The sequence below is a fragment of the Cordyceps militaris genome (assembly GCF_000225605.1).
Source record: "Cordyceps militaris CM01 unplaced genomic scaffold CCM_S00008, whole genome shotgun sequence".
Taxonomy (NCBI): domain Eukaryota; kingdom Fungi; phylum Ascomycota; class Sordariomycetes; order Hypocreales; family Cordycipitaceae; genus Cordyceps; species Cordyceps militaris.
In genome coordinates, this window is record NW_006271976.1 from 244,988 (window position 1) to 264,913 (window position 19,926).

Below are 19,926 nucleotides of genomic sequence, written 5' to 3' on the forward strand. Positions count from 1 at the left end.
AGCCGCAAGCTGCCCAAGGTACCGAGTAGAAAGCACAGGTACCTTGGCTACCAACACCAGGTACAAAGATACATCTGATCCATTGGGCGCCAGCGGCAGCGCCAACGCAGCAGTACCTCTGTTAGCTCCAGCGGGCTCCAGCGTACCTAGGTATGTAGCACCAGCTCACGTTATTCTGCCTTTTGTTTTTCGTCGACCGCCAATAACTTGCCTTGCCTTCCACAGACTAGCATCAACAAGTTCCGCCCATCCTCACCTTGGCCTCTCTCGTCCCCAGGCTGCCTGCATACCCGAACATGCATCGCGCCTCATCATTATCCATCTAACTTTTCATCTGTTTTTGTTTTCTCGCCATTCCTGCCCTGTGCACCTCTCACCTGCCCCGTTGCGCGCTGCGTTTTTCCACCTCTCCGTAGCCTCGAAATGTTTTCCACCACCGTCGCGAATGAGGGCGGCCCAGCGACCGCCACCCGCTCGCGCCGTCGCCAACGTCCCAAGTCCCAGGAGAGCCTCGTGCCACAGCCCAAGGCGAAGCGCCAGCGCCTGCCGCTCTCGGAGCAAACCTTTCTCAACCCCGAGCAGCCTACTGTCGAGGCTCTGGTCGTCGAGAAGCGCGCCCCGGTCCAGCCCGTTGACGATGCTGGCATCGAAAACATCAACCCCCTGCCGCGCAAGGAATTACACGTCCGCACAAAAAAGTCGAAACACGCGGAGAGAGCTGCGTCAAAGGGAGATGGTAGTGTCGTATTGGTGAGTTGGCAGAGTTTTCAAGCTTGTGCAACAAACATTCTAATTGTACCACTCCAGACCAGCACCAATGCCTACATCGTTAGCAAGCTACCTGCGATTCCGGATAGAATCCGTGCAGACTGGGCCGGTGAGTTCTAATCCCTTGCTCATTTACTCGTCTGCTAACAATTCTTTAGTCAAGCAACATGCCGATGTCTCGTCTGCCTTCGGATACGCGTTAACACTCACGCAAACAAGCGCCCTTGTCTGGCCATACAATTCGACATCGCAATCCCCCGAGACTTTCACATTTACCCTGCCGACGCCAGGCAGATCTAGTGACCCCCTCCCCGTCGGATCCTTCGTCTCCCCATCAGCCTCCTCCACAGAACCTGGACTGGTTGTTGTTACCGCCAGCAGCGGCAAAGTCGTCTTTTGGGAATCCATCTCTAGCGCCGCTACATTTGCCTTCATCAAGAAGGACCGATCCGGAGTCGAGCACAATATTTCGGGCATGTCCCATGGAGAAAAAGTCACCTCCATCATAAACGCGGAGTCTGCGGGCTTCATCATCACGTTCAACTCAGGTCGTCTAGCCTACATGAGTGTTCGTGACAACCACGGTCGACCCGCCATCTCTGTACAGTTTCTACGTTCAAATCTTGCCAGCTCCGGTGGTGGCATTTTTGGCAGTATTCGTCATGCCTTCTCCAACCTGTCATTGCGCGGCGAAATTGCCGCTGTGCGCGCCGATCGATCAGCGCGCGTAGGCGAGCGCAATATTGTAGCGCTCACCACAAAGTGCAAGCTTCAGGCTTGGAAGATTCACCGCGGCGGTCATAATGAGCACATTGGCGAGGCCGAGATGCGCGATTCCATATACTCAGCCCTCGACGAAGCCGACCCATACACAAAAGACTTTGCGCCCGACTCCTTGGAGGCTCTCGACTTTACCTTTGTCCCCAAGGGCCTCGAGCACAAGTACCTCGAGCTGAGCAGGCTGAGTGATGCCATGGCTACAGACGACGCTTCTGTTCAACACCTGCTGCTCCTTGTCTCTCTAACCCGCAAGAGCGTTGCGCGCTACTCGCTCGTCGAGGTCATTCTCAAAGCAAACTCGTGCAAGGTTGGCGTGACACGTCCAATCACCTCATATTCCACGCCCTTGCCACGAGCCGCTGGTGAAGCATCCTCTCCCCCCCGGCTGTACCTCCCCCGACCCGCTCTCGTTGCATTTGTTGTCTTTGAGAGAGCTACCGTCATGGCCTCTATCGCAATTCCACCCGAATCCCCAGACTCACAACTCCAAACCGACAACCACATCCTACCCCCTTCATTCGAGGATGTGATTGACTTCCGTGAAGACGATATTCACGAAATCGTCGGATCTGGCTTTGAGGAAATGGCGTCAGTAACACAAGAAGACAACCGCATCCTCCGTCAACGGACGACAAGAAATCCGGCAGTCTTGCTCATGGTTCGCGGTGCTGGTGTCATCCGCATCATTACCACCGACATTGACAAGTTCGCCAGCGAGCAAGCCCCTCAAGTCTCGGCGAAGAGCAAACTTGAGCAGACTGTATTTTTCGGCTCGCGAAAGGAAAGCCCGCTCGTTTTTGATGGACGACGCGAGGCTTCCTTCACAGGCACAGAGCTTTCTGCAGCTGCACTCAAAGTCAGCCAGGAGATCCTCAGCTCTACAACCACATACATGCCGACTTTACCTGCTTCCCTGGAAGACAACCTTCGAGAACGCTCAGGTGCCCTAGACCGCTTAATACGACATCTCCAGTCCATGGGAGCCGATGTAGACCGGAAAACACGATGGACCCTACTCCACAATGCGGAGAAGATGCATGTTGCCACTCTGCTTTGGAAACGCCACGAAGCTTTTACAGTTGCGCGGCCGGCTGATGATAAGAAGAGTCTGGTTGTATCCATCGTGGAGTTCATCCACGAGGGTCAGAAATCAAACCCAGTGGCTGCTGCCGGTGAAGTCGATGCCGTCCGTCATTGGTTCATCAATGACGTGTTCCGGCTGGACCTCTTCGTGGCTTGGGCGTATGAGGTCATCAAGACTCTGTATCGGCTCTCGATACTCGACGATGCCAAAATCACCATGTTGATGAACGAGGCAATTCAAGTCAATGTCGTTGCACACTTTGGTGCTTTGGAATTCAGAAAAGAAAACCTGAAGCTTTACGGCCTCGCTGACGAGAGAATGAGTCTCGGCATCCTAAGAGAAGGCTATGAGGGCATGCCAGCGCCATGGACGGGCTCTCAATTCATCGCAAACAATGCCAAGCGTCTTCTCGATCTTTCTGACCAATGGTACAAGAAGCACCAGTCAATAGCTGCAGAAGCAGCGCAAGGAGATGGCACGCCTGACCCAGCAATCCTGAAAAATATTTTTAATGAGCTCCCTTCGCTGACTGACGCGGCGCTGACGTCGGTCCTTGAATATGCTCGCTGGGCAGCCACATCTCAAGACGAAAAAGTCAAGGAATTGGCCCAAACATTTTCCACGGTCTATGCTACCGACCGATTCGAGAAACCCGTTTTCTTGGCTAGAGCTGGAAAATGGGAAGAAGGTGCACTGCTCGCAGAGAAACATCAATCTCTGCACGGCCTTGCTGTGATTCTGCTGGACCATGTCGACTACCTGGAGGGGAAGTTGGCGCAAGAGGGCATACCGCCTGTCGAAGAGAAGGCTTTGAGGGCACTTCGCGAAGGGAAAAAGACGCAACTTGAAGATAGGTTCAGCCGCTATGGCAAAGACTTTGCTTTCCCCATTTACGAATTCCTCCTCGAGAAGCACGGCGTCGAGTCGGTTCTGAACTTCGAGCTTGAGACGCTCGGATTCAAGACTCAGTTCTTGCGCAGCAGACCCGAACTCGCCCGCATTTCATGGATCCATGATATTGACCAGGAAAAGGATGTCGACCATGCTGCCGACACGCTTGTCAGCCTAGCCCTCACCAAAGAGCAGCAAGCCTGGAACAAGAGAGTTGAGCTAAGCCTTGGCAAGCTTGCCCTGCTAGCAGAAGCTGAAGTGAACCAAGAGCAGCCCAACGGCATAAAGGTCTCCTTCGACGAATCGCGTCAAGAGCGTCAACTTGCGAAGGTTGATAAGGAACTCATCACGCTTAAGATTCAAGATGAGCTCTACAATCAAATTTTTGCCACTACCTACGATGCTGTGGACGAAGCCGCCGCGCTCAACTTTGCCATGGAGGCGCACAGCACCAACATCCCTCGTCGGCAAAAAGCCCTGCTGCAGGTCTTTGAGGATGGCATGGAGCGACTGCTCAAGCACGAAGCCCTCGACGCCATGACCCTCATTGACCTCCTTACACTCGTTTCCCTCAAACCAGAGCAGAAAGTTGACATTGCGCACCCGTTCTGGATGGCGCTCAAGGTGGCAGAGAATAGCTGCCACGCCGACGAGGTCAAGGAGGCGAAGCGGCTCATCTGGCGGCGACTCTTCATCCGCGACGACTGGGCCCACATGAATGACACGCAGCTCAAGAATGATCGCGAGGTGGTGGCGCAGCTGGCCAATACGGAGCTATTCGCGGTCTTCATCGACTGTGTGCGCTTCCAGGACCCGCGCGACCCCTTTCGCCCTATGAGCGCGCAAGAGGCGCTCGGTGCCTTCACAGAGGAGCTGGACCGTCGCTTCCGCGAGCTCGGCCCCGAGTTCCACGCCAAGCTACTCGACGCCATGGGGTGGGAGGACAAGGCGCTCAAGCAAAACGTGGACAAGCATCGCCTGGCCGACTGGCTGCGCACATGTCTGGCGCAAGCCCAGGCCGAAGTCCAGCAGCACACCGACGAAGCGGCCTTGATCACGCAGCAGGACCCGCCTGTCGAAGAGATTTTACTGGACGAGGTCGCGAACGGTCATGTCCCGGGCAGCTTCTAGATGGCGAATGATGATGTAAGATAGCATTTTGCTTTTTTTATTTTCTGTCCGACCACGATACCGAAAGACTGGGGAGGAACAGGGACTTTTCAAAGAAGATGACGGTCTGAAACAATGTTTTGTTTATACGGCTTTTAGTTGGTTTTTCTTGTCATATCTTGTATTTGTTGCGCTCGACGCACCAAACGCAACACACACACAAAAAACATTGCGGTTCTGGATACCTAAGGGATGCAAAGATTTGGGGTTATAAGGAGGCAGCAGGTTATGCTTTTCTCTTGCTTTTTTTTTCGTTCACAAAACATGATTTTCTTTTCTTCCTTCTTACTGTATATGCAAGGAGACACTGGGGGCAGAAACGGCATTAACTAGCGGTATAAATTCCACACATGGGCATACTCTGCTTTTTCTTTTATTATAGCCATATCATCGGCCACCCCTCTGCCGTGACTTGTCCTTGATTCTCGTTGCTCGCATCTAGTTCACTTGCTGCTGCTGCTTACGAAATGGACGAAGAATTGTGATTTTTTTTCATAGGTTTCGTTGTCATTTGCAGCGTTTATGTACATGGCTGCGAGGCCCAACTCCTCCGCACACATGCCCGACTACGTACGTTTTTCTCTGTCCTCGCTACTTTTCTCCCTTGTTCCGTTTCTCTCCATGCATTGGATCGATCCTTCATTGACGCCCGGTTTTTATCCTCATCCTGCGCAGAAATATCCCAGCCCCCCTTATCATGTATGAGACGAGTAGTTTTAAAAAGAACTAAAAAAAAACTCATTGACAACCTGGGGCTTGTACTAGGGTATACAATCTGCAAAAATGGACGTTGCTTTTGAAAGGAGAATGAATAGCCTCCCCGCCGCGCGCGCGCGTAGTCAAGAGAAGAAAAACAGGGCCAATGCTTTTGCAAACCCACTACTTTCACAACTGTCGACAAAGGTTCTTTAACCCTGCATCTTCTTTCTCTTGCCGACCTGGGCGGAGAAACCAGTCTTGATGGCGGTGACGGAGCGGCGGGAGCCGCAGTTGTTGCAGGTGACAAAGTAGAGACGGTTCTCGGCCTTGTTGAGCTCGGTGTCGGGGGACTTGCAAGTCTTGCAGGTGACGTATTCGACTATGGGCGTTTTGTGTTAGCGAACTGGGGCATGTACGGGGGGGGGGGGGGGGTTGTTTTCTTTTTTCCTCTAAAAGAAGTTCCTTTAAAAGAAGTTCCTTTAAAAGAAGTTCCTTTAAAAGAAGTTCCTTCAAAAGAACAAGAACAAACGTAGCAAGCGGCAACAAAAAAACATACTAATGTATTTTCGCAACACAGTCTCGAGCTGCGCCGGCGTCCAGCGGCCCTTGATGACCAGGCGACGACTGCCGTCGACGGAGCCAATGGTGCCGAGCTCGGCAAAGAGGTACGAGGTCAGGTGCTCCTCGGAGCGCTTCATGCGGCGGCAAATCTCGGCAATGTTGGCAAAGACGGTCTTGCGGTTGCCCTCGCGCATGCACTGCGGGGGCGGGATCTTGTACGTCTTGGTCCCGCTGAGCGCGTGGTCCGGGTTCTTCTGCTGCAGCAGCGTGAAGAAGCGGCTGAGCAGCAGCGGGTAGTTGATGCTGCGCGTCTCGTCGTGCGCCCAGATGCCGGTGCCGGTTTCCATGTTGCCGGCGTCGGCGTCGGGGGTCGCCGAGGAGCCGCCGCCGGCGGCGGCAGCACCGCCTTGCTGCTCCTCCTGGACTTCGAGCTCCTTGAGCTTGGCGACAAAGTCGTCGTCCTCGGCGGCGTCCTTGGCCTTCTTCTTCTTCTTCTTCTTCATCGACAGGTCCAGGCCGCCGTCCTCGTCGGCTGCTTCCGCACCGTCCTCCTCCTCCTTGCTCTTGGACGCCTTCTTCTTCTTCTTCTTCAGGAGGGACAGGTCGAGACCAGTGTCGTCCTCGGGGGCGGGGGCATCGGTGGTGGTAGCTTCAGCGGCAACGGCATCAGTATGGAACGCGCCCAGGGCGGCAGAGAGAGGCGGCGTACGGGCGGCATGGGACTGGGCCGTGTCCTTGGGGGCTTCGTCGGCGGCGGTGACCATGGTGACGGATCCGTCAGCGTCGACGACTAGCTGCTCGTCGGTGAAGGCGACGGACTTGCGGGGTTTGCGCTCGGCGGCGGCGGAAGGGGAGTGGTCCTAGAGGGTTAAAGCGTTGTCGTGTAAGCCGAAGTTTGCGAGGGGAAAAAAAAAAAGAATGATGGAATTGGAAACACGGTTGCGATGAATTGAGATCGTTTTTCGTGTTGCTGGTTGGATCGCGTGGGGGGGGAAGAAAATTGGTGGGTGACTCAGAAAAAGTATCGCCGCCCGGCACAACCAGAAGCAAGGATTGTGTGCACCGTAATAAACTGCCTGTGGGCTAGCGCGGCGATGTGTAGTGGTGGGGTAATGTGCGGTTAGAGAGGCACCCCGGCCCAAACAAACCACCAAACAAGCACAAACCGGTTTTGGCTGCGTATTGGCTGCAAATCGCTTGACTGGCCAGGCTCTGCTTTGGGTAGCCAAAGCAGGTGGCAAAAGAAATATCAAGGCAAAAAAAAGAGCCAGATCAAGGGCAGACGGCCGCTAAAAAAAAAGAGAGACACTCACTTCGCTCGCCATGGCTCAGGCTAAACAGCGCGCTGCAGATCGATCCCCTTCGAACTTATCCCGGTCCCAAGAGCGGTGTTTTCCTTTGTTTATCCAGGTACGGTTTTGCCGGTAATTTTCACAAGTGTCCAGATAAGGTCCAAATTGTTTTCGCGTATCCGTGTCGGGCAGGTTTGGAGAGATGTAAGTGCTATTGTCTTGAACTATTCAGTGACCCGACGCCAAGGGTCTGCGCCGAGCCCTGTTTGGTTCTTCCCGCAACGTCATGGCCCGACGGGTCACGTTTTTTAGCACGTGACCTGAGCAGATTATATATACCATATTATATCCCATTTGCTGACGAATGAATTCCTGTAATTGATTTGTACACACTGGTAATCTATCTATCTCGTACGTTATCATTATTGTGTGCATTCGATATTTCTGACTATTCAGTACGAGCGAGAAATGAGTCGCCATCTGTGGTTGATAAAGCCCCCAGAGTTTCACACCCGCCATGATAGGATTAGTTTCGCATGTCGCACCGCTCATCGTTGTTCAAGGGCATAGGAGAGTACACCAGACATCTTGTATCAAATTTTTATTTAATTTCTATCCCATCCGCCAAGTCTTTCTGACTTGTTCAAAAATGAACAACACTAAACCCATGATACATGTAAATACAAAAAACAACCACAGGCCTAAACAAAAACACCCCCGTCTTCTCTCTGCCTGCCGCACGATAAAGCACTCGCTCAGGTTCTGTTCTTCTCTATAGTAAAAGGCTTTTTTTGCGAATTTTCTTAATTTGTAGTCAACTCTCCCTACCATTTACATGGTGGGGATGCCTTCAAACTCGGCATAGCCGAGAGCCAGGTTCATGTTTTCTGTTCTAAATTAGCTTCAAGTTCGACAAGTAACATCAAACGAGGGTCGCAGTCGAGGTAACTTACGCAGACACTGTGTGGCAGCACCCTTGAGGAGGTTGTCAATGCTCGCGCACACAACAACACGCTTGCCGGTGCTGTCCACGGCAAAGCCACCCACTTCTACACCATGCTTGTTCATGATGTTGCGCACCAGGGGCGCCTCTCCCACCACCTTGATCAACTTCTCACCGGCATACCGATCCTGGTAAATCTGGCGAATGTCGCGCGACGTCATGGTCTTGTTGAGGGGAATGTTGATGGTGTGGTGGATGCCACGGAACCACGAGGCGACGTGGGGGATAAACGACACGGGTGTGCCTAACTGGCTGCTCATCTCGCGCTCGTGGACGTGGCCCGTCAGACTGTACGGCATCAGGTTGTCACGGAGCTCGTTGATATCGTTCTTGGGGCTCGGCTTTGTGCCCGCGCCGGAATAGCCCGAGACGCCAAACAGGGTGGGCTGCCCGCCCAGGTGCTCCAAGATGGGCGAGATGCCGACCTGGCCCGCTGTGGCGTAGCAGCCAGGGTTGGCGATGCGCTTGGCCTGCGAAATCTCCGAACGGCGCACCAGCTCCGGCAGACCATAAGTCCACTTGCTATCGAAGCGGTAATCGGCCGACAGGTCGACAATGACGCTCTTCTCGTGGGCCGACCTGCCGTTGGCCGCGGCGTCAATGGCGTCGACAAAAGGCTTGCAGACGCCGTTGGGAAGTGCCATGACCCAGCAGTCAATCTTGCCCTCCTTCTCCAGCTTACTGCAGTCCTCGGCTGAGAGATTCTCATAGATAATCTTGCGCTTGTCGTATCCCTGCAGCTCCTGACCAGCCAGTTCTCTAGACGAAACATGGCGGAGGTCCATGTTGGGGTGGGCGTTGAGGAGGTCGATGAGGGCCTGGCCAGTGTAGCCACGGGCACCGATGAGGGCGACGCGCGCCGGGACAGAGTTTGTGGCGTTCTTCTTGCCTAGAGGAGGGTTAGGGTTGGTGTTGGTCGTGTAGCCGCGGCGCTGCTGCTGCATGGGCGACATGCTAGGGGTTCGGGGACCGATGACGCGGGACGTGGAGAAGCCGCGCGCTTGCTGGGCGACGTGGGAGCGGTTCAGGTTCTCGCTGGCCGTCTGGGCGGCGCGACGCAAGCGGGACTCGAGATTGGTGTCGCCGAGCATGGCGCGGCCGTGAGAGACAAACTCGTCGTAGACGGGGGACAGGGCCGAGGAACGGAGGTCACAGCCGTAGTAGAAGAGCACACTACCGTTGTGGCTGAAGCTACCGTCCGCCTTTTCGAAGAACCAGGTCAGGTTTTCGTCGTTTTCGCTGACGGTCCAGACCAGTTGCGGGTAGTCCTTCTTGACGGCGGCAAAGACGTTCTCGGCGACGTTGGTAAGCCAGCCCGACTTAGTGATGTTGAGCGTGGCGAGGGTAGGCAGGGTGCGGCCTTCGCCGGCAGGAACGACAATGGCGAGGCACTGCAGAGCGTCGTCAAAGTATGCCTTGAAGGGATTCTCCTTGAGGAAGTCGACGAAGCGGTCGACAGTGGCCTCAGAGTCTAGGCCTTCGCGGTCCCGGATAAGAGTGGCCTTGATTTTATCAATGTCCTCAAATTCGGAAACGGAGCTGACCTTTTGAATCTTGTCACCGCGACGAATCAGGGTTCCGGCGCCAGAGTCGGTGAAGAGCTCTTTTTGCAGGTCGCTGGGGTGAATAATGGCGACACTGGAGGTGCGGGGGAGGGTGTCGAGCAAGTCCTTGATCTCCTTGATCTTGAGACGGGTGCCGTAGCGGCACCACGGCTGGGACATGAGCTGGTCAAACTCCTCGTCGAGGTTGATGTGGGAAATCTTGTCGCCCTCGCCGTCAAAGAGACCGCCCTTCTCGGAGAGGTAGACGACCTTGAGGGGCTCGAGGGCTCGGGCAAGCTCAGCAGCAGCGACATCGGCATTAACGTTGAGCAGACGGCCGTCGTCCGACTCGGCCATGGAGGTAAGTACAGGGATATAGCCAGCCTCAATAGAGTTTTCAATAGCCTGCTTGTTGATCTTTGTAATCTTGCCAACATACTGCCACTTCTCCTTGTCGAGGTAGTCGGCCATGAAGACGCCCGAGATGGAGCGGGTGGCGACGCCGAGCTCATCAAGACGGTCAATGAGCTTGAGGTTCTCCTCGAGGAAGAGCTTGCGGGCGACACCGAGCGTCTTGGCGTCGGTGACGCGGATGCCCTCCTCAAACTGGGGCTCGACGCCGGCCTCCTCGAGCAGGCGGTTGAGCTGGGGTCCGGCGCCGTGGACGATGACGGGGTAGAGGCCGAGCTCGTAGAGGAAGAGCATGGAGCGGCAGAGCTCGTCGAGGTACTCGGTGAGGATGGCGCCACCGACCTTGATGACGGCAAACTTTTGGGACGAGACCGAGGTGAAGAGCTTGAGGTACTGCTGGCCCTCGCGCTTGGAGCCGATGCTGGAGACGGTCTGGGCGACGATTTCGCGGGTGCGGTCGCGGGTGCGATCGCGGGCCGGGGGGCCGGCGACGGCGCGGGACTGGGAGAGGGCGCGGTAGGTTGTGAGGTTGGGGCATCGGATCTTGGTCGAGGAAGCGGCAGCAGCAGCAACGGCGGTTCGCGGGCTGGCTCGCCTGGCGCCGGCGCGCAGGGCCACAGAGATAACGGAAAGCATGTCGACTGTTTTCAGGTGGCTTCTTTTTTTTTTCGTATGTCCCCCGATGTATGCTTTACTTTTCTACAGCCCCCAATAGAAAGAAGAAGAGAAAAGGCTGGAAAAGACGGAGGAGGACGAGGTCGAAGTCTGAGGGCCGGTCGTGGAGGGGGAAGTACGGTGTGGTTCCTCGGATTGAAATGGGACAGAGCAAACAACTTTTGTGATAAGCGCTAGAGAGAAGCACAAGGCTAAAGATGTGCCGGTCGAGCCGCCTTCGGGGAGTGCTCAAAGCAGTAGGTCAATTGAATAGTCTTTGGACGAGACAAGTAGGAACAGCCCAAACGGGGGGTTGAGGAAGAGCAGCGAGGGCCGTCTTTTTGTTCAAGGTTGAGGAAGTTGTAGGCAGAGTCAGAGAGAGTGGGCGTGGGCGAGGTCCTGGACAGTGGGGCAAGCAGAAATCGGCCCCGAAACCGCTGCCAATAGCCAGCACTGATAGTGACTAGTCGGCAGGTACAACTAGTTGAGTAAGATAGCTGGACGAATCTGGCCATTTTATCATTCTATCTTTGTTGGTATAGTTCACTAGTTACTAGACTATCCTACTTATCATATGTAGCTTCCCTATCTTCTCGACTCTTCTGATTCACAGCATCTAGTAGTTCTAGGGGTGGTATATCTCCCGCTCAACAAGCACGTACATACTTGTGAATCCTGCCCATGTCATGGGCAATATGAAAAACAGGTACAAATCCGCATGCATGCAGGGAAGAAGCAGGTGCCCGCTTACGCCTACCAGATTGCCAGTGGCGGTGAGGCGTTTTCTCTTCTTTTTTTTTTTTTTTTTTCTGCGCTTGGGGGTGTCCTTGTCCCGCGCGCCCGTCCCAGTCATCATCACCCCCGGCTGCAACTACGGATCCCAACTTTGCAAACCACTCAAACTCACTGCCGGCCATCGGGGGGTGGGCAAGAAAAAAGAAAAAAGCCTGGGGTAGCACCAGACGGAACCTTGGTCGATCTCGCCGCGTTTGGTGCACAGAGCCTCTTGAACACGCAAATCAGAAAATAGGTTCGTCCGGCACACCACCTCAAACCGTCCCTGCGGTGCCTTGCTACCCGAACAAACACCTCATCAGGAAGAGAAAAAAAAAAGTCACGGTTGCATCTGAGCCAAAAACGCTCATCGTCATGTGGTCCATGGCAACGCATTTCGCCATTTTTGCTCCATACTGGCACGCTGGGTCATCGCCGAGGCTCAATCATCCGTCCGCCGCCACCTCTGCTCGTGCAGGCTACTAACTATTATTATACACCAAAAAGACAAAGCCACATGCCGCTTGCTTCCCCCCCAAGTATATACGTACTGAACGGGTATAATAGAATGCGTTAAAATTAAAAAAGTCGCCGTACCATCGACCCGGCTTCCCGCTTTAGCTCAAGGCCGCCCTGCATCACTCACCTCGGGTCTCCTCGCCCAACCGCACACACCTGCTACTTTCATTCCGTGCTGCTCTCGCGGCATTCGGCCATGTACCTCGATTTGAACTATAACGCCCACGTACCTTATACGACGTTGGCCGGGCCATGGCTCGTGAAACAAAAAAAGGACCCTTATTAGTACCTGCCTGTTCCTGTCACTGCCACTCTGGCCGTCAAAATTCACGCAGCAATAACATATCCAAAAACACCATCCCTCATATATTATCCCTTCCTCGAATATCCCTCACCACAAGACTTCAACCGTGCTCTCAGCTTTCTCTCTCTCTCTCTCTCTTCCCCTCTCTTTAGGGTCAACCTCTTCATCCCCTCTCTCTTTTGCCAGAAATTTCTCTTGTTCCGCTTCGTCCCCCTCTCTTGTTAACAACTCTCGGCTTCCGAAGCACTCTCCCTCCGAAGCACTCTCCCTCCGAAACTTGCATAGTAACTATGCAAACCCATACGCTACACCCCTCGCCCACATTGTGCCTGGAGACGACTGGGTTCTAGTTTCCACTCCTTCTCCACCAAACGGCAGCTGAAATACAAGATCAGATAAGAGCTTGTGCCTGCACAACCTTCAGCTCCTCCATCGTTGGTGGGGGCCCCGGCCCCCAGCCAAGCTTTTTCTTCTTCTAATAACTGATTGATAAACTAAATTTCTTCACGAGGCATCCTGGACCGGCAGTTCCTTGCGGTCCTCGTCCTGTTCCGCTAAAAAGACTTATTATTAGGGCTTGAAACCCACGTGGAGAAGACGCATTCTCGACTCTACTTGTCTGCCTGGGCCGACATTGTCCGGCTTGGCTGCATCATTTTTATATCTAGGTCCCGTAATCGCTCCTTGCATTCACTGACATGCAATGAATGGTACACGCGGGACATGGAAAGCATCGTGCCCTTGTTGAAAATACATACATCTCGATTAATGCGGGAACGCCTAGTCTCCAGTCATACATGCGACCCCGACCAGCCAACCAGCCTGTCCATCCTCGTCGGATGTCGCAGGCTACAGCCGCGCCGCCAACAAACAACTCAAGTTCGTGGTCAGTTAAATTCCACAATGCTCGGAAACAAGAAAACGAGTACCCTGTTTGGCAGCATGCTCCGGGTCCTTTCCGCCAGTCTCTCTTTTCAGACTGCCTAGTGCCAGCACGCCGCTCAAATTCAAAACGTCCAAAACAAACGCATGCCCTTCCCAGTCCTTCCAACTTGGTCCCCAAACTTGGTCAAGTTTAGTGACCACTCGTCTTAACGGCAACTGTGTACATGTAAGCATAGGTGCAGGCCACGCGATGCCAAGGACAACATACTGGGAATAATGATAATGGCCAGCAGGACAATGATACCGATGATGATGCACATGCGCATCTTCATGTCCTTCCACCACATCTGCTTGCGTACGCGGTTGGCACCGCGACGGAATCCCTGCGCCGAAGCAGCCAGGTTGTCCGTCTTGTCCTGGAGGGCATCCAGGCGCTCACCACGCTGCGAGACCTTGTTGATGTTGTCGCGCATCACACCGACCGTGTCGTCGATTTGCTAATCGCCATGTTAGCATTCATCCGAAGCATAGCGCGACTCATTCCATCGACAGAACTGCGCCGACTCTTTTTTTCGTCCTATGTCTGGGCGGAGAGCTTTGTTGGCGATGCCTGTGACTCGGCACAGCCCCAAAGCTACAAGTGGGTGACGCAATCGCTCATGTTCTCGGTTCTCGGCTCGCCACGACGTGATCAGGCCTGGAGGCATCGAAAAAAAATGCGCTTCTGCCCGTCGGGATGCAACTTGACTAGAGAGAATGTCGCTGTCCCCCTTTCCGCCACCGTAGCATCGGGTTGCTTTGACCACGGTTTCGCCGTGCCACTGCGTTGCCGTACTGCCGTTGTGTCCGCGAGCACCGAGAGTCGCCGCAGGGTCCAAAAAAAAAAGAGTCGGTCGCTCGTAGAGTAGAATGAAATGTGACGCTCGCAAAAGTCAGCTACTTACAGACTGCAAAGCCTGTGTCCTGGCATTGCCACCGGCGCCGGCGGCCTGCTGCGAGCCGGCCTGGCCGCTGGGAATATAGGGATCATAAGGGGGTTCTTGATCAGTAGGAGGCATGGTGGCGGGCGTCAAAAATAAAGCAATCACGTCGCTCGAATCAAAAGGGGGGTATCGTAGTTGCGTAGGTGGAAGAGGTGCGCTCGAGAAAGATGTCGTTGGTGCAGATTGCGTCTCGTTCTTGGGTCGATGAAAGAGTTTCGTGGCAGAGAGAGAATGTTGTCCCGTACAGGTTTACCTTCTGTGACGACGCAGCGGCCGGGGGCGCGCCCCTTCAAGGTGGGAACACTTTCCAGCGAGGCGCTGCCAAAATGGGGGGCTGACGACGGCGGCCGGGCTGGGGCTGGGCCGCTCTGTGACCTGCGTGCCGCCGAAGCAGAGCTTTATTACAGAGGGGCTTCCCAGCCTGCTTATAATACATGGCGCCAAACGCACCTGCGACAGAAGCCGCAACAAGCGTTTTCAGTACAATCACGCTTTGGGAGATGAACCTCTAGAACACAAAGAAGCACATGGGCCTTTTTCTTTTACTTATGTACTCATTTCGAGCAAAGGATTGCTCTTTTATTCGCAGCTTGGCAGCCCGCAGCTTAGAAGCAACCCGTCCAAGGTTCCCTAGCAACGCCCAGGCTGTGGCGGGAAAGACAGCGACTTGCGCACGTGACTCTAAGACAACCAATCACCAGCCACCTCCCTTGGCATTACGTGTGGCGGCGCTGTGGCTGTGCTATCTATTAATAAGGTACGGATACACAGATACGCGCCGTCTCAACGTGAAGCCGATTCAGGAACAAAGTTTCGCCTACGTCTGTGTCTATCTCATGTCCGTTGAGAACTAGGGTGCTACTGGTGAATTTGGATATAACCGGCGCGGCGCAACCGTTTTCTCTGATCCAGAAACACGGTCAAGCTGTGCTCACCCAAGCGCGGCGCGAGCGGTGCCCGCGCTTCCGCTTCCATAGAAACCGATATTGGGTCAAACGTCAAGGACCAACCAACCAGATAGTTACGGGCCCAGGATCAATCTAGGTAGTTGGTTGTTGGTCGCAAACTACAGCAGGGTCTGGACTGGCCGGAAAGAAGTCCACTGCCAGCCGTCAAACGGAAGGACCCCGGCCAACAATGACATTTCCGATTCGTCAGAAATGTAGCCAGAAATAGAAACGCTGACAGTGGCGTTTTGCCCATGTTGGAGTTGCAGATGTGGGTTGACATGGCTGCCGCTGGTTGGCGATTGGGAACAACGTGTGCCCACTTGCTGCGATGGTTATGCACACAGGGCAAACAAATACGACGCCTGGCTTCTCTCAAACCCATCAGAGAATAGGCACTTTTCCTGCAATTCCCTCGCAGATCTTTTTTTCCCGATGGATATGAGCCCAGCAATCCACTTGGCGATCTCCTGATATCTATGTAGGGTAGTCCGCGCAGGGTTAGGCTCCATGGTGCATCCAATGCTTGGGCGCGTACATCTAAGCCCAAGCAGAGAACCCAAAAAAGGCGCTGCATAGATCAGGAACTTTCCCGTCCTGTCAGTGGTGGTGTGGAAACAGGGGCAAAGACGACCAAGCGTGACTGTGCATGATCTTCCGTTTTGCGGCAATGCACATGGCCACACATTAGGCGGCCATGAGTAGGTGGCGTTTCGGTAGATGCGATGAGTAAAGAAGATGGAAGATGGACGAAGACGGTGTTGTAGAGCAAATGTATAGATGTCACGCATACCCCCCTTTTGATTCGAGCGACGTGATTGCTTTTCATGTTGATCAAGCGTGTAGGTAAAGGCGAAAATCTCATAGAATGTAACCTCAATTTCAGAATCACTTCTATTTAGAAAGCTTGTTTGAGTTCTATTCAGCCAGCGCTTTATAGAGAGACACCCGCAAAAGAAAAGAGTAACCATCCTGAAAGACGCATTCGCAGCTTACACAACCTCGACGACATTGTAGTCCCAGCACTCCTCCCACAAGGGATGATAAGTGTCTTGTCCCCCCTCGCTCCGAAGATCCAACCGAGGTTCTACTTAGACCTCATCCTTCCCAGCCGTCTGCTCTAGCTTAGCAGCGCTTTGCGCCCTCCTTTCCTGAATGAGGCGCAGCATCGCCAGAATCTTGTCCTCGGAGACCAAGTCCTTGTATCGCTGGAACTCTCCTTCCTTGGGAAGCTTCTCAACCTCCTCGTCACTCAGCCCGGTGACTGCGGCAAACGAAGCCGTGGTGTCCAGAGTGCCCTCTTTGAGAGGGGGAAAGTCCGGGCCGCTGGCTGCGCCCGATCCCCTGCGTTCCTCAGACACGCGTCCAAACTTCATCGCGATGAGGAGATGCAGCGGCCGGGCATCCGGGATGTCCGACTTCCACGGGTTGCGGAGCTCGTCCTCCTTGATGGAGCCCTGGAGCAGCTTGGCCACCTCGAGCGTGTGGTACAGCGCGAAGAAGTTGATGCGGTCTTCGGAGAGCTTGGTCGTGGCCCGCAGGTAGTCCCGGGGCGAGAGAACGCGGGGGTCCAGTCCGTCCAAACCCTTGGACTGCCCGAAAATGTAGCCAAGGGTAAAGAGCTTGGGCAGCGGCAGCGGCTGGGTCTGCAGATGAGCCCCGATGCTCTTCAGCTGTGCCTGGACCAATGCTAGATTGCCAGGGCTTGTATCGAGAATGGGAGCGCCAGCGGCAATCAGAGCAGGATTCTTAGGGAACAGGTCGGCCTCGAAATAATGGGTCGCCATCGAGATGGACGTGGTATTTGCAATGTAGTCCTTGTTGAATTCCTCGCCCAGTGGCTTAAGAGAGGCCTTTGCATTTTCGCGCAGCGAATCTGGCATTTCCAACAGATAGGCCCGCTGCCTGAGGATAGTCTCGTTCCAAACTGCAGCTCGAATGCTTTCGACGGCTTCCAGGGAGCCCTTTTCGATCGCGGCCTTTTCAGTCGCATCCGTGCTCGCCTTCGCGGCGTTCTGGGCAAGGACCTTTGCCGCACCAATCTTCTGCGCGCCTTCCGAGATGACAGCGAGTCCCTGAATGGCCAAGGAGCTGTTCAGCTTCACTCGGAAAGACTTTTCCTTGGAGTTGGATGCTTCCTTGTTGTCTGAATAGAGGTAAGTGTAGACGTGCTCGTCGAGGAACCTTTCCCATTGGCTGTCGCGATGTTTGAGGAACACTTCCTTCTCTGGCACCGGGGGGGCCTTGTTGAGACTGATGAACCAGCGGACAATATGGATGGCGACGCCAATAGGAGCGAAGGGGGTAAACAACAAGCCGTCGCCAATGTAACACAGGGCCGTATCCTGACTGTCAACACCGCCCTTCCAAGCCTCCGCAGCAAGGTTCGTGGTGCAACCAACAAGAGGCACAATCGAAGTCACGGCTGCGGTCTTGTCCAAGTCGTTGGTATCATGTGTAAAGGCATCAACCATGCCCTTGACCCAGAGTGTAACACCAGCGACAGCAAGAGCCCCCCCGGCGGCACCTGCGATTGCCTTGACAGGGTGGATTTTGAAGCTAGATGACTGTGGCGTGAGTGGCTTATAGCCCAATCTTTTGGTCCGAATGTCCTTGATGGAGAGGGACAGTGTCTCGGTTAACGGCTTGACCATTCCACGAGTGGTTGCGAGGTGGACGAACTCCTCCTCGGAAAACTTCTCGGCCAGCGCTATCGATTCAGGGCTCTCAGGAGATACTGCGCCTCCCTCTACCTCCGGACCGGCAGGCTTCTCTCCTGCGGTATTGGCTGGACCCTCAACTTCCTTGCCTGGCTCGGCGGGTGACGCCTCCGCTTCAGCACCGGGTGCTTCCTCAGACTCCTTGCCTGAATTGGCTGGCGAATCTTCTCCTTCAGGATTGGCCACAGTGTCCTCGACTTCACTCTCCCCGACATCGTCCACACCACAGTCTCTTTTGGTGCCGTCTCTTGGGCAAACGGGGGGTGGTCCCTGTTTCTCAAAGACTTTTGCTCCAGTTGCATCTTCAATGTGTTTGAATTCATTGCCTTCATAAACAACATTGAAGACGTCCTTGGAAGCTCCTAACCAGTAATAAGAGAGTTAGCAAAACTTTGCTCATCAGGGCGGAAGGGATGATATAATGCGCTGCAACTTATCACCCTCTGGCGAGATCTTGGACTTCCACCACGTCTTTCCACCAACTGTAAGTTTGTCCTTTGCCGAGCTCTGCATGGCCACTGCAATGTCCTTGCGGGCGAAGTGCAGTCCGGTGGTGCCAGTGACTTTCTCGCCACTAACTCCGAGCTTGATCCATTTTCCTTGAGCAGTGAGCGCCTTGACATCCCAAATGGCCTTGACATTGTTATCCGCAGCATGCTCCGTGATACCAACCAAGTTCTTGTTCGCCGTGACGATGGCCCGGAACTTTCCGCGAATTTTGGGATCTGTATTTCGCGTCAGACTTGTCGACGTGGGGATAACCTCAGTTTGGCATCAGGGACCCAGCTACTTACTTTTGGTCAAGTCAATTTCCGTCAGTTTTGCTCCAACGCCTTCGAACAAGGGAGATTTGGCCACCCATTTGTTGCCTTTCCACTCCACTCCATGGTTCCCAAAGGGCTTTGGTGGATTAACGGGGGTTTTAATGGCGGCGACGATCTCGGCGCGGGTCCAGGTCTGACCCTCAAGAGGGATGTCCTTGGGGACTCTAAGGTCTCCCAGCGGCTCGGCGACACCTCTGCTGAGAATATGGCCGTGATCAGGAGCATTTCCGGTAGCCCGTGAGGTAACCAAGGAAGCAGCAGCCAAACCAAGGAGGAAGGCACGCTGAAGAATGAACGTATTGTAAACGGGAAAGACTGACTTGTTGAAATAGAACGATCGAGTCTCTTTTGCTTATGAGCTGTGTCCAAGTGGCAAGACTATAGTTGTGAGTTCGGTTCATCTGTCTTATATACATAAAATCACGGTAGTATTGTGTCTATAGATGATTGCCGTTCTTCTAGCACGTCATATGTATGAACGACTCAAAGAAGCCTACAAGAGCCTACAATGCACAGCAAGAAGGTTATAGTTCCTGGCGATAAGTTTAATGGCAGTAAGTCCAATGGCAAAGAGTCGAATGGCAAAGAACTTTTAGCTAATGGCAGCAAGTTCATAGCCAATGACGACAAACTTGTAGTCAATCGTAAGATAACAAGACCCATGTGTGTTGGTTTGTTAACAAAACTGTCAAGGCTTACAGAGAGCACATACTACAAAGAGCACACGGCTAACAAGACGTTCGAATCAGGGCACGGCATTTATGGAACGGGCCCCACACGGCGCTCCGGCGGCAACCAGCGCTGCTGCCAGGAACAAGGCCAAAGGCTTTGAAACACACAATGCTAGCAGCCTCGTTGCTTGGTTGGAACGTATACGTTTGTTGTGATTTAAGTGGAGATCACAGTACGTATAATCAGCTAGAGACCCACTTATAGTAGAAAGCTAGAAAGGGATAGTAGTATATAAATAAAAGAGTTAAATTTAAAGAAACTAATCTTAATTACTAATAGAATTAGATAATAAAAAGATATACTAAAAGAGTATAATTAAGTTAATTAACTAAGCTAAAAAAAAAAAAAAAAAGGAAATTACCTTTTTTAATTAAGAAAAAA

The 19,926-nt window shown here is 53.7% G+C and overlaps 5 protein-coding genes across 5 annotated transcripts in view; 1 reads left to right on the forward strand and 4 right to left on the reverse strand.

Moving 5' to 3' along the window:
* Window positions 1–423: 423 nt before the first annotated feature.
* On the forward strand, window positions 424–4,654 carry CCM_09167 (nuclear pore complex subunit Nup133; the record flags this gene model as incomplete). The annotated part of the gene is made up of 3 exons (XM_006674301.1): window positions 424–750; window positions 808–877; window positions 927–4,654. 3 exons carry the CDS (start codon window positions 424–426, stop codon window positions 4,652–4,654), a joined length of 4,125 nt encoding a protein of 1,374 aa, XP_006674364.1.
* Window positions 4,655–5,601: 947 nt separating this feature from the next.
* On the reverse strand, window positions 5,602–7,278 carry CCM_09168 (eukaryotic translation initiation factor 2 beta subunit; the record flags this gene model as incomplete). The annotated part of the gene is made up of 3 exons (XM_006674302.1): window positions 5,602–5,771; window positions 5,949–6,813; window positions 7,267–7,278. 3 exons carry the CDS (start codon window positions 7,276–7,278, stop codon window positions 5,602–5,604), a joined length of 1,047 nt encoding a protein of 348 aa, XP_006674365.1.
* Window positions 7,279–8,076: 798 nt separating this feature from the next.
* On the reverse strand, window positions 8,077–10,839 carry CCM_09169 (arg-6 protein; the record flags this gene model as incomplete). The annotated part of the gene is made up of 2 exons (XM_006674303.1): window positions 8,077–8,132; window positions 8,199–10,839. 2 exons carry the CDS (start codon window positions 10,837–10,839, stop codon window positions 8,077–8,079), a joined length of 2,697 nt encoding a protein of 898 aa, XP_006674366.1.
* Window positions 10,840–13,345: 2,506 nt separating this feature from the next.
* Window positions 13,346–14,397, reverse strand: CCM_09170 (SNARE protein Snc2, putative; the record flags this gene model as incomplete). The annotated part of the gene is made up of 3 exons (XM_006674304.1): window positions 13,346–13,518; window positions 13,608–13,836; window positions 14,284–14,397. The coding sequence occupies 3 exons, from the start codon at window positions 14,395–14,397 to the stop codon at window positions 13,346–13,348; spliced, it is 516 nt and encodes a 171-aa protein (XP_006674367.1).
* A 1,963-nt stretch (window positions 14,398–16,360) lies between these two features.
* The window catches only part of CCM_09171 (uncharacterized protein), a gene marked incomplete at both ends in the record, with an annotated part of 18,232 nt that continues 14,666 nt past the window's right edge, over window positions 16,361–19,926 (reverse strand). Inside the window, 4 exons of the mRNA XM_006674305.1 lie at window positions 16,361–18,351; window positions 18,430–18,714; window positions 18,784–19,128; window positions 19,547–19,671. Coding sequence (XP_006674368.1) covers window positions 16,361–18,351; window positions 18,430–18,714; window positions 18,784–19,128; window positions 19,547–19,671 — 2,746 coding nt within the window. The remainder of the gene's footprint in view (window positions 18,352–18,429; window positions 18,715–18,783; window positions 19,129–19,546; window positions 19,672–19,926) is intronic.